This window comes from Schistocerca nitens, chromosome 4 (genome assembly GCF_023898315.1).
Source record: "Schistocerca nitens isolate TAMUIC-IGC-003100 chromosome 4, iqSchNite1.1, whole genome shotgun sequence".
Taxonomy (NCBI): Eukaryota; Metazoa; Arthropoda; class Insecta; order Orthoptera; family Acrididae; genus Schistocerca; species Schistocerca nitens.
In genome coordinates, this window is record NC_064617.1 from 887,962,436 (window position 1) to 887,976,295 (window position 13,860).

The 13,860-nt window shown below is 45.1% G+C and overlaps 1 protein-coding gene across 1 annotated transcript in view; it reads left to right on the top strand.

Annotated features, from left to right (window-relative positions):
* Positions 1 to 12,979, top strand: part of LOC126252643 (uncharacterized) — a 273,111-nt gene extending 260,132 nt beyond the window's left edge. The window contains exon 11 of the mRNA XM_049953545.1: positions 12,677 to 12,979. Coding sequence (XP_049809502.1) covers positions 12,677 to 12,979 — 303 coding nt within the window. The remainder of the gene's footprint in view (positions 1 to 12,676) is intronic.
* Positions 12,980 to 13,860: the final 881 nt, after the last annotated feature.

The following is a 13,860-nucleotide window of genomic DNA, read 5'->3' on the forward strand; positions in this document are numbered from 1 at the left end:
CTGCACTAGCCAGTTGAGCAACGATGTTCGGCACACGGGAGACACGGAGGGACACTTCTGGTGCAGACGCGAAAGCGGATGGTCGGTCTTTAGGTAGCTAGTAAGTGAAACGACTTAAAATTTTCGCGTTGTGTGGTGTCGCGGGATTTAGTCTCTGAGCGGCGAGCAGCCGCGCGCCTGGTGTGAACTGTAACTTTTCGTATAAATAACGAGGTGGAGTATTGGACTTGTATTTCACGACGAAATTGTGAATGATCGAACTGTGTCAGGTGGATACGCACTCGAGTGTAACAGTAACTCTAAATACGACCACTTTCGCTGTTAGTTTGCTTTCTGAATAAACATGATTCTAACCAAATCGCAACTGTGTGGCCCACATCATTTATGGATCGTTAATTTAGTTCCTGATATTATTATTACTGTTATTATATGTTATATTAACTTTGTATGTTTCATATAATTTCGCAAACTTGCCATCAGCCAGACAATTTAACCAAAGGGTCACAATGGAGAGACGTCTACAGACGTTAAAGTAACCTCTGGCGTGCCACAGGGGAGTGTTATGGGACCATTGCTTTTCACAATATATATAAATGACCTAGTAGATAGTGTCGGAAGTTCCATGCGGCTTTTCGCGGATGATGCTGTAGTATACAGAGAAGTTGCAGCATTAGAAAATTGTAGCGAAATGCAGGAAGATCTGCAGCGGATAGGCACTTGGTGCAGGGAGTGGCAACTATCCCTTAACATAGACAAATGTAATGTATTGCGAATACATAGAAAGAAGGATCCTTTATTGTATGTTTATATGATAGCGGAACAAACACTGGTAGCAGTTACTTCTGTAAAATACCTGGGAGTATGCGTGCGGAACGATTTGAAGTGAAATGATCATATAAAATTAATTGTTGGTAAGGCAGGTACCAGGTTGAGATTCATTGGGAGAGTGCTTAGAAAATGTAGTCCATCAACAAAGGAGGTGGCTTACAAAACACTCGTTCGACCTATACTTGAGTATTGCTCATCCGTGTGGGATAGATAGTAAAATATTTAAATTTCTCCATGATTTTACTATTCTATTTCTTAGCTTACTCGTTGTATGCCCTGAAATGTCATCACATTGTCCTGTTACCTACAGACAATTTCAGGTCGTAATCTAATTTTTGCAAAAATAAAAAAAAGTTGGGCCCCTCCATGCCAACACCTACGTGGTGACCATTCCAGAAGTTCTAGTGTTACCTCCGTGTTGTTAGTTTCAATCGAGGAAATCAAGGGATGTGAGGCCGTGATGATGTCTGTACGTCTGGGTAGGATTACTCACTAATATGGGTCCATATAGGAGACAGGAGTTTTAGATAATGCGAAAGAAGGATAAGAAGTCTAAGGGTAGAGGGGGAATGTGTCAAGGCAAGCGTCAAGGCAAAAAAAAAAATCTGTGCAATAGTCAGGATGGGCAGTAAGAACAACAGAGGATTTTTTGCTATCTGTGACAGATCATGCAAGGATAGGTTTTGTCTGTAGAGCCTTATCGTATGAGTCTGTAGAGACTGGACGCAACAACGGACTTAGGTTGTCTGTTGGTGGCTTCTCCTTTGGAAATCATTTTTTCGGTTTCGTCTACTTGTCTTCTTCTTCTTTACCGCATGGTGCGGTTTTCAAAGCTGGTTATCGAGTCTGTCCCCTTGTGATCTGAGTTATGATTCAGCCTGTTTATCAAGATGCACGCCGGCATGTTTCGCTCGCGCGTTAAGTGCTGCTGCGGTGTTCTCATCAGGAGTCGTCCCAGTGGCTTTGGGTGTTGCCGCTGTAGCCAACGGAGAGCTGCATGTCTTCTCGGCGGTGCCCTTCTCCGGTAGTGCTGCTGGAGCGCTTGCAGAGGCAGGCACTCTTCCGTCAGATGTCTTCTTAGCAAATCCCTCCTCCTGCGATGCTGCTGGAATGGCTGATCATATGCCGTGAGCAAGCCCTGTATGCAGTTGTCGTAGGGTCTCCTTCTTTTCTGCAGCGAGAACAGGCCTTAAGGGTTGCAATTGCTCCCCCGACAACGTCGTGCATTGCGGAGGTGCACATGGCGTTGGTCGTCTGCTACTGTTGCGTCTTCTTGGGTCACGGCTTTTGCTTACCCCCAATCTCCGTTTGCGGCCGGTCCTCCCCAGCACTGGTGGGACGTTCAGACTGGTCAAAGGCAGAGGGAACCACCGCCGTCTCGCCACTCCACTCCACTGCTCTGGGTTCGTCGTATTTGCCGCCGTCCGTTTCTTCTCTGGCAGCGCATCTTTGTGCAAGGGGGCGCTATCACGCTGCTGATCTGGCTGGAGGTTGCGAGAGCTGGGCAGCTTCACCAATTGGCCAAATGGGGCTCGCCGGGCAGCCCCACCAATTGGCGACATGGGGCTCGCTGGGCAGCTTCACAAGTTGGCCACATGGGGCTTGCCGCAGCGAGAGCGTGTTGGTCTGTCTCCTATGCGCACCTGCCGCAGTTGCAACTTCGCGGGAGCGCTTTACGCACTTTGCGGCATTATGACTGTACTTGGCGACGTGTCGTTCTCGATGGCATCTGAAGCGCTATGGCTTAGGTTTCAGGACAGGAGGGAGGGCTTCCGCAGCTCAAGGATGCCACCTGGACTATCTGTCGAGGACGATACCAAGCGGCGACTTCCTTCTGTTGGTTTGGTTGTGCAGCTTTACGGTTGCGTCTCCGAACCTAGCTCGTCGAAGTCCTTCCTCGACTGCTTGTTCGTGCAAGACCCAAAGCAGCGACTTGGTCTTTCTTGGTTGCTTGGTTGATTTGGGATATAAAGGGACCAACTAAAGGGTCATCAGTCCCTTTTTCCGCAAGCAAAAAAGTCACAAGGTAAAACAATTAAAAACAGAGTATTTGGTGGAATTAAAAATAACGGGGAAGCCTACTGGAAAAGAAAACAAATGAAGCGAACCGAAGGGGGAAACATACATTAAAAGGAAAGGTAGAGGAATGTATTAAAATCATATACCAGATCTCTGGGACTAGCTGATTACAACGATAAAAAAGGATGAGCCAACCACTCTGGGACATACTAAAATCGCCAACCTAGAAGAGAAGGCGACAAGAACACACATAGGGAAAAGACGAACACCAAGGCAAACAAAACGCAAAGCAAGAGTGATGAAGGGGTGAAAGGGAGGGAGGGTGGAGGCGTGGGAGAGAAGGCCAGACACCGATCCTTATATGGTACAACAAGAACCCCCCTCACGACTAAAACGTAAACCTAAACTGGCCATTGAGGCATTGTAGCCCAGCACCGTAGGTAGGGTGCTGGGAAGGTTAATAGTCAGCCGCAGAGCTGCCAAAATTCCGCAGTACAACAAGAGGTGGACGACAGTTATACAAGAGCCGTAGCGACACCGAGGTGGGTTCTCGCGACGGCGGAGGTGTTGGCCAAGTATGGCCGATGCGGAGCCGGCAAAGGACAACAGTCCCTACGTGTGGCTCGTATGGATGACCGCCACACATTCGTCGTCTCCTTGATAACACAGAGTTTGTTTGGGGTACTGTGGGTGCGCCATTCAGTATCCCGGACCGCGAAAACTTTGCGGCGGAAGACCTATCTGACGAACGGCAGGACGATCTCCAGAGTTGGTTTACCGATAGCCTGTTTGGCCACGCTGCCTACAAGTTCATTTGAACTTGCTTGTCCCGCTGCATTGGCTGCGACGTCTGCTCTGGCTGTGTGGCCGGCCAAACTCGCTGCCGGCAGCTCGATAGTGGTGTCGGAGTCAGCAGACTTAGCACCCACTCCGTGTTCGCAGCAGCGGGCGGTCGTGTCGTGCAGCACCGTCCATGGTGTACCTCTGCACTGGATATGCAGAGGCGGGACAGGCGTAAGACTTTCCTCCTCTTTCTTCTCGCGCACTGGGTCGGCGCATTGGTAATCCGACCGTCCGATTTTCACTTCGCTGCGTCGGCGTTCTTACGGGCTGCACGACTTCCCTTGCCCACGCTGCGGCGCGAAAAACATCACAAAATGTGCTTCGTGCTGTTATAACAACACACGACAATTTGCCTTCCGCCTTCGCTACAGCACAGCCAGTCCTCCACAACCCTCCGTCAGACCAAGTCCCGAAGCGCGCAGCTCCAACGGAGCCTACCTGATACTTCAGTCTGAAGGTAACCTTCATTCTCTGCAGTCACAGTAAAACCATATAAAATATGCATATAAAATTGCATTTACATCTATATCTACGCCTTCATCTATATCTTCATAAGATACTGCGCAAGCCATGGTACGGTGCGTCTTGGTGGGTACCCTGTACCCCTACTAGTCATTTCCGTTCCCGTTCCTCTCTCAAATAGAGCCAGCAAAAAACGACCGTTTATATGCCTGCTTATGAGCCCCAATTTATCGTATGTTACATTCGTGGTAATGTATGCTGGCGGCAGCAGAATTGTTCGATAGTCTGTTCGAAATGCCGGGTCGCTAAATGTTCTCTGTAGTATTTCTCGGAAAAAAAGTCACCTTCCCTCCAGGGATTCCCATTTGAGTTCCCGAAGCTTCTACATAACACTTACGTGTTGTTCGAACTTACCGGTAGCAAATCTAACAGCCTGCCTCTGAACTGCTTCAATGTCTGCCTTCAATCTGACTTGGTACGGATCCCAAATACTCGAGCAGTACTCAAGAATAGGTCACACCAGCGTCCTACATGTGGTCTTCTCTACAAGTGAACAACAATTTCCTAGAATTCTCCCAATAAACCAGTCTACCATTCCCCTTTTCTAACACAATCATTACAAGTTCGTTCCATTTCATATCGCTTTACAACGTTACCCCAGATATTTAAACGACTTGACTGTTGAGACAGGAAATTAGTAATGTTGTAACCGAATACTACAGGTTTGTTCTTCCCCCTCATCTGCATTAGCTTACCTTTCTCCACATTTAGAGCTAGCCACCATCCATCACACCAACTAGAAATTTTGTCTAAGTCGTCTTGTATCTTCCTACAGTCACTCAACTTCGACACCTTACCATACAACACAGCATCATCAGCAAAAAACCGCAGATTGGCGCCCACCCTGTCTCCCAAATCATTTACGTATATAGAGAACAACAGCGGTCCTATCACACTTCCCTGGGCCACTCCTGACGATACCCTCGTCTCTGATGAACACTCGCCGTCGAGGACAACCTACTGGGTTCTATTCTTTAAGAAGTCTTCCAGCCACTCACATATCTGTGAACTTATTCCATATGATCGTACCTGTTTTAACAGCCTGCAATACGGTACCATGTCAAATGCTATCCGGAAATCTAGAAATACGGCATCTGCCTGTTGCCCTTCATCCATAGTTCGCAGTATTTCATGTGAGAAACGGGCAAGCTGAGTTTCGCACTAGCTATGCTTTCTTGAATCATGCAGATTCGTGGACATAAGCTTCTCAGTCTCAAGAAAGTTTATTGTATTTGAAGTGAGAAAATGTTCAAGGATTCTGCAGCCAACAGAAGTTAGGGATATTGTTCTGTAATTTTGTGTCCGTATTTTTTACCCTTTCTGTATACAGGACTCAGCTGCGATTTCTTCCAGTCGCTTGGGACTTTGTGCTGCCCGGGAGATTCAAAATAAAGCCATGGTAGGTAAGGAGACAATTCCGAAATACAATTCCATCTGGACCTGGTGGTTTACTCGACTACAAACCTTTCAGTAGTTTCTCTACACTAGGGATGCTCATTAAAATGTCGTCCACACGGGAGTCTTCCGATGGTCAAATGACGGTATTTTTGTACGATTTTCCTGTGGGAAGATTTCTTGAAATTGCAATTTAAAACCTAGCTAAGTACCACAATCTAAAAGTAAATCTTGTTTATTAAATACTTCCCATTTACTGTTCAGTCCATCTACTTCAGCGTTGTGGACAATTATAACATCTTTGTTTTACCCCTTTCTTGTCTTCATTGTCTTTGTGATTATATTTTCCATAACTATAATAATTTTGGTATCTGTGTATAGATGATTTATAGGATTTGTGAAATGAAATGGATAACCTTCCTCTGCCGCTATATTCCATAGCCCTTCTCTGTTCACGTTATCAAATGCCTTTTATAACTCTATGAACCCAAGATTTGTTTTCCTATATAATTCTTGTCTCCTCCCTAAAACTTGTCGTAGGATAAAAACAATGTCAATAATTGATTGTACCTTTATAAAATCTGATTCTTCTCCAGATATTAGATTTCCATGACATTTTTGTCTTTCATTCAGGATTTTGGCGTGTAATTTATAGACTGAATCGAGACGGCTTTCATCTGTACAGCAAATATATTTTTTTTATCACCGTTTTGAAAGACAGATGTTACTTTGGCTATTAGTCAGTCTCCTGGTACCTTCTTACTACTCTAGCGTTGCTGAAAGATGTGAAGAAGCCTTAATATACGAATAACCCTTCATATGTCCATAGTCCCATATTAATATCAACTAAACTGGTGGCTTGCCTATTCTTTGTAGCTTTTAGAGCTTCCGTCATATTCTCGTCCATTGTTGTCGTCCAGGCGTTTTGTGTTATTTGAATTAGGTCGTATGTGAATTAGAATCTCATCTTACCTTAACTTTTTATAATAAGCTATCTATTCTTTCTCTCCTGTACTGTTGACGTGTATACGAGCCTTTTCTCATCTATTCAGTCTTTTCATCACTTTATAAGCGATCTTTCGTCTTCCATGTAATTCATGTTCTACATTGATAGTAAAGCGTTCCCATAATTCTGCGTATGCTTTCCGTGTCACGTGTTTAAATGTTTCACATTACTACCTTTCTTTTTATCTTTGTTATATTTTTCATTTGTGGCTTTATTTCTGTAAGTTTTCAAAACTTCTTCTTTTCCTTTAGTTGCTATTTCCATTTCTCGTGCGAAACTCCTTACTCCTCTACGTTTGCTCCATCTCCTTTTTCCCTGCGGTCCGGGGGGGCGGGGGGGGGGGGGTTAGAATAGGCCAGAGGTATACCTGCCTGTCACAAGAGGCGACCAAAGAAGCCTCCAGCCTTTCGGTTTACTGAATTATAGTCCTCTTAGTCAACCTGTGAATGAATGGCTTAATTGCTGGTTTTCCAAGACCTCTTCTCACACAGGCGAAAAATGTGATATTAAATGCACAGAAACCCAATTAGAATATAGAGAAGAAGATTAAAAGATGGCTGTTACTGTTATTAAACTTGTAACTGGAATAATATTGAATGTAAGTTGATAGGTCTAAACAAGAGTTTAATCGATGGTTAACTGAATTTTCTCATTATAACTGAGAAATGTCAAATCAAAAACAGCTTGAAGTTTCTCACCACTACCGTTCTTATGTTGAAGGAAGCATTCTTGACATTTGCCAGTCTACTTCTGAAATCTTTGTCACTCTACCAATTATTTGTAGTATTACGTCCAATTTAGGAGAGTATTTTCACGTTTTGTACTTTTAGTGAACCATTTTCGTCCTTCAGTCGCTATATCTTTGGTTCTTTTAACAATTAAGCCATGTTCTGCAATATGTGTTTCTCAGTTGCTTTCAACAGGTTTCCGAATTTTTTGGTATATCTGGCCAGAACTAACATTCATTTTCGAGCTTTAGTAAAGTTATCTGTTTCCTCTTCTGAAACTATCTTTGGCCTCCTTTATTACCTATTCAAAACGCACGAAACCAGGGCAAGTTGGCTATCTTGACAGTTAACCAAAATATTCATTTTTATCTTTTGACATCTTAATAGAATGACCTTTTATTATACTATTCGTAGTTGCATAAGCTATTATTTTATCATAATCTCCATGATTTTGCCAATTTTAGGAAATAATAATGTTTTGGCTCATCATCGTATTTATCTTGGGAAAATTAAGCGCAAAAAGCCACAAGACGGCATTAATTGTCATCTTATGTCTTTACGCAGTTGATCTTTCCAGGCTAAATACGGTGATGAGCTAGAACATTGTTTCTGCCTCGTGGCGTTGTTGGCATGGTAAGTGGTAAGGAAAGTACGAGGGCAGTTCAATAAGTAATGCAACACATTTTTTTTCTCGGCCAATTTTGGTTGAAAAAACCGGAAATTTCTTGTGGAATATTTTCAAACATTCCCGCTTCGTCTCGTATAGTTGCATTGACTTCCGACAGGTGGCAGCGCTGTACGGAGCTGTTAAAATGGCGTCTGTAACGGATGTGCGTTGCAAACAACGGGCAGTGATCGAGTTTCTTTTGGCGGAAAACCAGGGCATCTCAGATATTCATAGGCGCTTGCAGAATGTCTACGGTGATCTGGCAGTGGACAAAAGCACGGTGAGTCGTTGGGAAAGCGTGTGTCATCATCGCCGCAAGGTCAAGCAAGACTGTCTGATCTCCCGCGAGCGGGCCGGCCGTGCACAGCTGTGACTCCTGCAATGGCGGAGCGTGCGAACACACTCGTTCGAGATGATCAACGGATCACCATCAAACAACTCAGTGCTCAACTTGACATATCTGTTGGTAGTGTTGTCACAATTGTTCACCAGTTGGGATATTCAAAGGTTTGTTCCAGCTGGGTCCCTCGTTGTCTAAGGAGAGCAAAGGAGAACCATCTGTGCGGAATTGCTTGCTCGTCATGTGGCTGAGGGTGACAATTTCTTGTCAAAGATTGTTACAGGCGATGAAACATGGGTTCATCACTTCGAACCTGAAACAAAACGGCATTCAATGGAGTGGCGCCACACCCACACCCCTACCAAGAAAAAGTTTAAAGCCATACCCTCAGCCGGTAAAGTCATGGTTACAGTCTTCTGGGACGCTGAAGGGGTTATTCTGTTCGATGTCCTTCCCCATGGTCAAACGATCAACTCTGAAGTGTATTGTGCTACTCTTCAGAAATTGAAGAAACGACTTCAGCGTGTTCGTAGGCACAAAAATCTGAACGAACTTCTCCTTCTTCATGACAACGCAAAACCTCACACAAGTCTTCGCACCCGAGAGGAGCTCACAAAACTTCAGTGGACTGTTCTTCCTCATGCACCCTACAGCCCCGATCTCGCACCGTCGGATTTCCATATGTTTGGCCCAATGAAGGACGCAATCCGTGGGAGGCACTAGGCGGATGATGAAGAAGTTATTGATGCAGTACGACGTACGACGTTGACTCCGACATCGACCAGTGGAATGGTACCGTGCAGGCATACAGGCCCTCATTTCAAGGTGGCGTAAGGCCGTAGCATTGAATGAAGATTACGTTGAAAAATAGTGTTGTGTAGCTAAAAGATTGGGGAATAACCTGGTGTATTTCAATGCTGAATAAAACAACCCCTGTTTCAGAAAAAAAAATGTGTTGCATTACTTATTGAACTGCCCTCGTATATAACCGAAGCAAAGACACATGGGGACTCTTTCTAGCTGCGACACGGGCAACGGATCGGAAAATACACAGACATAGGCACCTGGTCAGCTGCTCAATATTCTCGTCAGCAGGCACGGAAAATGGCTGAAGGGTGGGTGAAACGATGAGTAGGTGACGACATGTCGCTATTCCATGCCTGTTCACGGGACGTGCAGATCAGTGGTGTGGCCACTGTGTAAAGTGAGAGAGGAGGCGTTCTGTGGCAGATCTAGGGCAGGTGTTCTGGAGTAGACTGCCGGCGCTGATCGTTGAAGATGGGGACCCACAGCAGACGAGCCTTATGTGTTGATGTAACAACGTCATCAGTTACTTTGGAGCGGGTGTGGTATCATCGAGATTGGACCGTGGATCAGTGAAAACAAGTCACTTGATCGAGCGACCCATTTTCTTGCTACGCAAGGTCGTTGAACGACTCCATAGATGCAGGCTGGTTGAGATAGTATTGTGTTATGGCGACATTCACCTGGATTTCCATGGGACGTATGGTAGTAATCGAAGGCCCCACGAGACTTGTGGAGCACACAAATTTTACTAAGGAGGTCCAGGGTCCCTTGAAGTTTCATGTTTTCCCCAAAAATGGTGGCATCCTCCAGCAGGGAATCAATGCATATCTCTTGGAAAATGCCTTGCCGAGATTGATGTCTGAAATACTCCTCTGTGATACTGACAAGCGGGAAATTGAGTCAATAATTAAATCACTGAAGACTAAAGACTCTCATGGATATCGTATAGTGACTAGCAAAATATTAAAGTACTGTGCTGCACATGTTAGTCCTGTACTTAGCCATATTAGTAATATTACCTTTAAGAAGGATCAGTTTCCTGAACGACTGAAGTACTCAGTAGTAAAGCCGCTTTATAAAAAGGTAGAAAGGGATACTGTAGACAATTTTAGACGTATTTCTATGGCATCAGTGTTTGCTAAAGTTATTGGAAAGGCTGGGTATGTAAGGATAATTGATCATTTTATATCACATAATTTGCTATCAAATGTACACTTCGGCTTTAAAAGTCGTTTAAGAACTGTAAACGCTGTAATCTCTCTTCTGTGTGAGGTACTGGATGGATTAAACAAAAGGTTTCGAGCGCTAGTCGTATTTTTTAATTTAACTAAGGCGTTAGCGTTGATCACAAAATATTGCTCCAGATGCTGGACCATTATGGAATATGGGGAGTAGCTCACAATTGCTTCACCTCTTACTTTAACAACAGGCAGTAAGAGGTCACTATTCACAGTATTGAGAATGGCTGTAATGTGTGGTCTGATTGGGTACGGTCAAATGGGGGAGTGCCCCAGGCTTCAGTGTTGGAGCCACTCCTTTTCCTTATTTATATAAATGATATGCCCTCTAGCATTATACGTAATTCTAAAATGATTCTGTTTGGTGATGACACTAGCTTGGTAGTAAAGGATGTTGTGTGCAACATTGCCTCTGTTTCAAATAGCGTAGTTCAAGACGTAACTTCATGGCTTTTCGAAAATAAACTAACGCTAAGTCACAGTAAGACTCCGTTTTTACAGTTTGTAACACACAATTCAACAAAACTCGACGTTTTAATTTCACGGAATGGGCATATGATTACTGAAACTGAACAGTTCAAATTTGTAAGTGTTCAGATAGATAGTAAACTGTTCTGGAAAGCCCTCGTTTAGGATATTGTTCAAAGACTTAATGCCACCTTTTTTACTATTAGAATGGTATCTGAAGTAAATGATCGTGATAGTTCGACACGAAAATTAGTCTACTTTGCTTATTTTCATTCGGTTATGCCGTATGGTATTATAATTTCGGGTAACTCTTCCCATTCTCAAAGGATATTTTTGGTTCAGAGCCGAGCATTTCGGATAATAAGTGGTGTAAGTTCGCGAACCTCTTGTCGACCTCTGTTCACTAGCCTGGATATTTTGACACTGGCCTCTCAGTGTCTTGTGTTTCTTGTTAAAAATTTCAGCTTTTTCCCAAGAATTAGCCAGTTTCACTCAGTGAGTGCTCTGCAGAAATCCAGTCTGCATTTGGATCGTACTTCCTTACTTCTTGTGCAGAAAGTGTGCGGTATACTGGTGCATCCTTTTTCAAAAAGCTACGACAAGAATTCAAAAGTCTGAGCAGTAATAGCCGCGTTTTCAAATCGAAATTGAATATTTGTGGTAAGGTTCTACAGGACCAAACTACTGAGGTCATCGGTCCCTAGGCTTACACACTAATTAAACTAACTTACGCTAAGGACACCACGTACACCCTTGCCCGAGGGAGGACTCGAACTACCGACGAGGGGAGCCGCGCGAACCGTTTCAAGGCGCCCCAGACCACAAGGCTACCTCGCGCGGCCTTTCAAATCGAAACTGAAGAGTTTCGTCATAGGTCACTCCCATTCCGTCGAGGATTTCTTGAAAAATTAAGCTGATTCTTATGTTATATTGTGGATTGCGTTTACGTAAACTAATGGCTTGACTTTTAAGGGTTCATAAAATATTTTATTTTATCTGTTACTACTTTTATGTTGTAATTTCGTGTACTGACACATGCCATCTTGGAGATTTGCACATCAAATTTGTCCTACGGAGCTAGACGTGTAAATAAATAAATAAAAATAAATGATACTAGTATCGTGCTACTGTGGTTTGAAGCGCTTGACGTCTTGAGCACCACATTCAGCTGATCTGAATCTGAGGAAAATATCTGTGACGGTAATATGCGTCGGTGCTGTACCCACAAAGCACAGGCTCGTGTATGCGTAGACATGTGCTGCTACATACCTCTATAAAGCTAGTGAGCAATTGCGTAATCCGTGCCAGTGTAAGTAGGGTAGAATAATTCACTTGTGCACTCGCTTCGGCCGGCCGCCTTGACCGAGCGGTTCTAGGCGCTTCAGTCCGGAACCGCGCTGCTGCTACGGTCGTAGGTTCGAATCCTGCCTCGAGCATGGATTTGTGTGATGTCCTTAGGTTAGTTAGTTTTAAGTAGTTCTAAGTCTAGGGGACTGATGATCTCAAATATTAAGTCCCATAGTGCTTATAGCCATTTGAATTCTAAAAATAGCTCTGAGCACTATGGGACTTAGCTTCTGAGGTCATCAGTCCCCTAGAACATAGACCTACTTAAAGCTAACTAACCTAAGGACATCACATACATCCATGCCCGAGGCAGGATTCGAACCTACGACAGTAGCAGCAGCGCGGTTCCGGAATGTAGCGCCTAGAACCAATCGGCCACCCCGGCCGGCCCATTTGAATTCACTGGTACTGAAACAGCATTTTTGCAGAGGATTCACCTCAAGCGTGACGTTCTCGGGTGTTGTGCAGGCGGACGGCCGGCTGCCCGGAGAGCAGCGAGACTGCGGGGCGCAGGAGAGTGTGGCGGCGGGTGCCTGCGACCCGCGCGAGGAGCTGTCCTTCCTTGTGTGCACCGTTGCGCGGCAGGCCCGCCGTCTGGCCGGCGGCGCAGCGGACGAGGCGAGTCTGGGGGCGCTGGCCGAGCAGGTGCGCCGTCGCGACGCCGCGGGCGACCTGCGCGACGACGCCGTCATGGTGAGCGCCGCTCTCCGCCAGGTGTCCCGTCCCGCCTCTCCCCGCCCCTCTGCACTCACTCCTCTGACGTCTAGGTAACCGGCGTGCCGATGTGGTGAAGTGGAAGGGTAATGTCAGCTGTGGGGCACTGCTTCTGCGTCCCTGAATAGATAGTCAGTTTCTCTGTGTATCCATATTTTTAGAGATGGGTGCGGGACTCGGCTGTTCGATACAGGATGTTAAATTAATCACCTTTCAGCCGTCAGATTTCCGACCTTATTTTATTTATATATATGAAGATAGTAACTGCTCACGAAAGGACAGGTACCATTGATGACCGTGCAGCTTCTCTAGAATAAAAGATAATTAATTGAAACCCTCAGCTGCCGACAGGTGTTGTTGATATACCTCGATGGGGGAATCGTCACCTTAGTGTGCGCGAGTAATGAGTAGATGGGAAAATATCTATTAGGTACATTACGTATGTAGTTTGTGGACAGTTGGGAATGTCAGACTCACGGGAAGCGTGTAAGGGATAAGTCCCTGCAGTCGCGCTATCTGTGTCCTCGGTCGCTCAGATGGATAGAGCGTCTGCCATGAAAGCAGGACATCCCGTTTTCGAGTCCCGGTCGGGGCACACATTTTCAACTGTCACCATCGAGCTGTATCAACAACACCTGTCGGCAGCTGAGGGTTTCACTTAATTATCACTTATTTTATTTGGCAACCAGTTTCAGCGTTTTATTCCGCGATCTTCAGGCTCCTGACCACAGTCGGCAGGCGATGGTTGAAGGGATCACTGTAGTAAATACCTACTAATACTAGTAATGCTGGCCCCGTTTTGATCACAACCTAGGTAGATTCTTCCCACACGTAGGTCAGGGGCCTGAAGATGGCGTAGTAAAACGCTGAAGCTGGTTGCCAAATAAAATAAGGTCGGAAATTTTTTCGGCTGGAAGGTGTTTAATTTAGCATCCTCG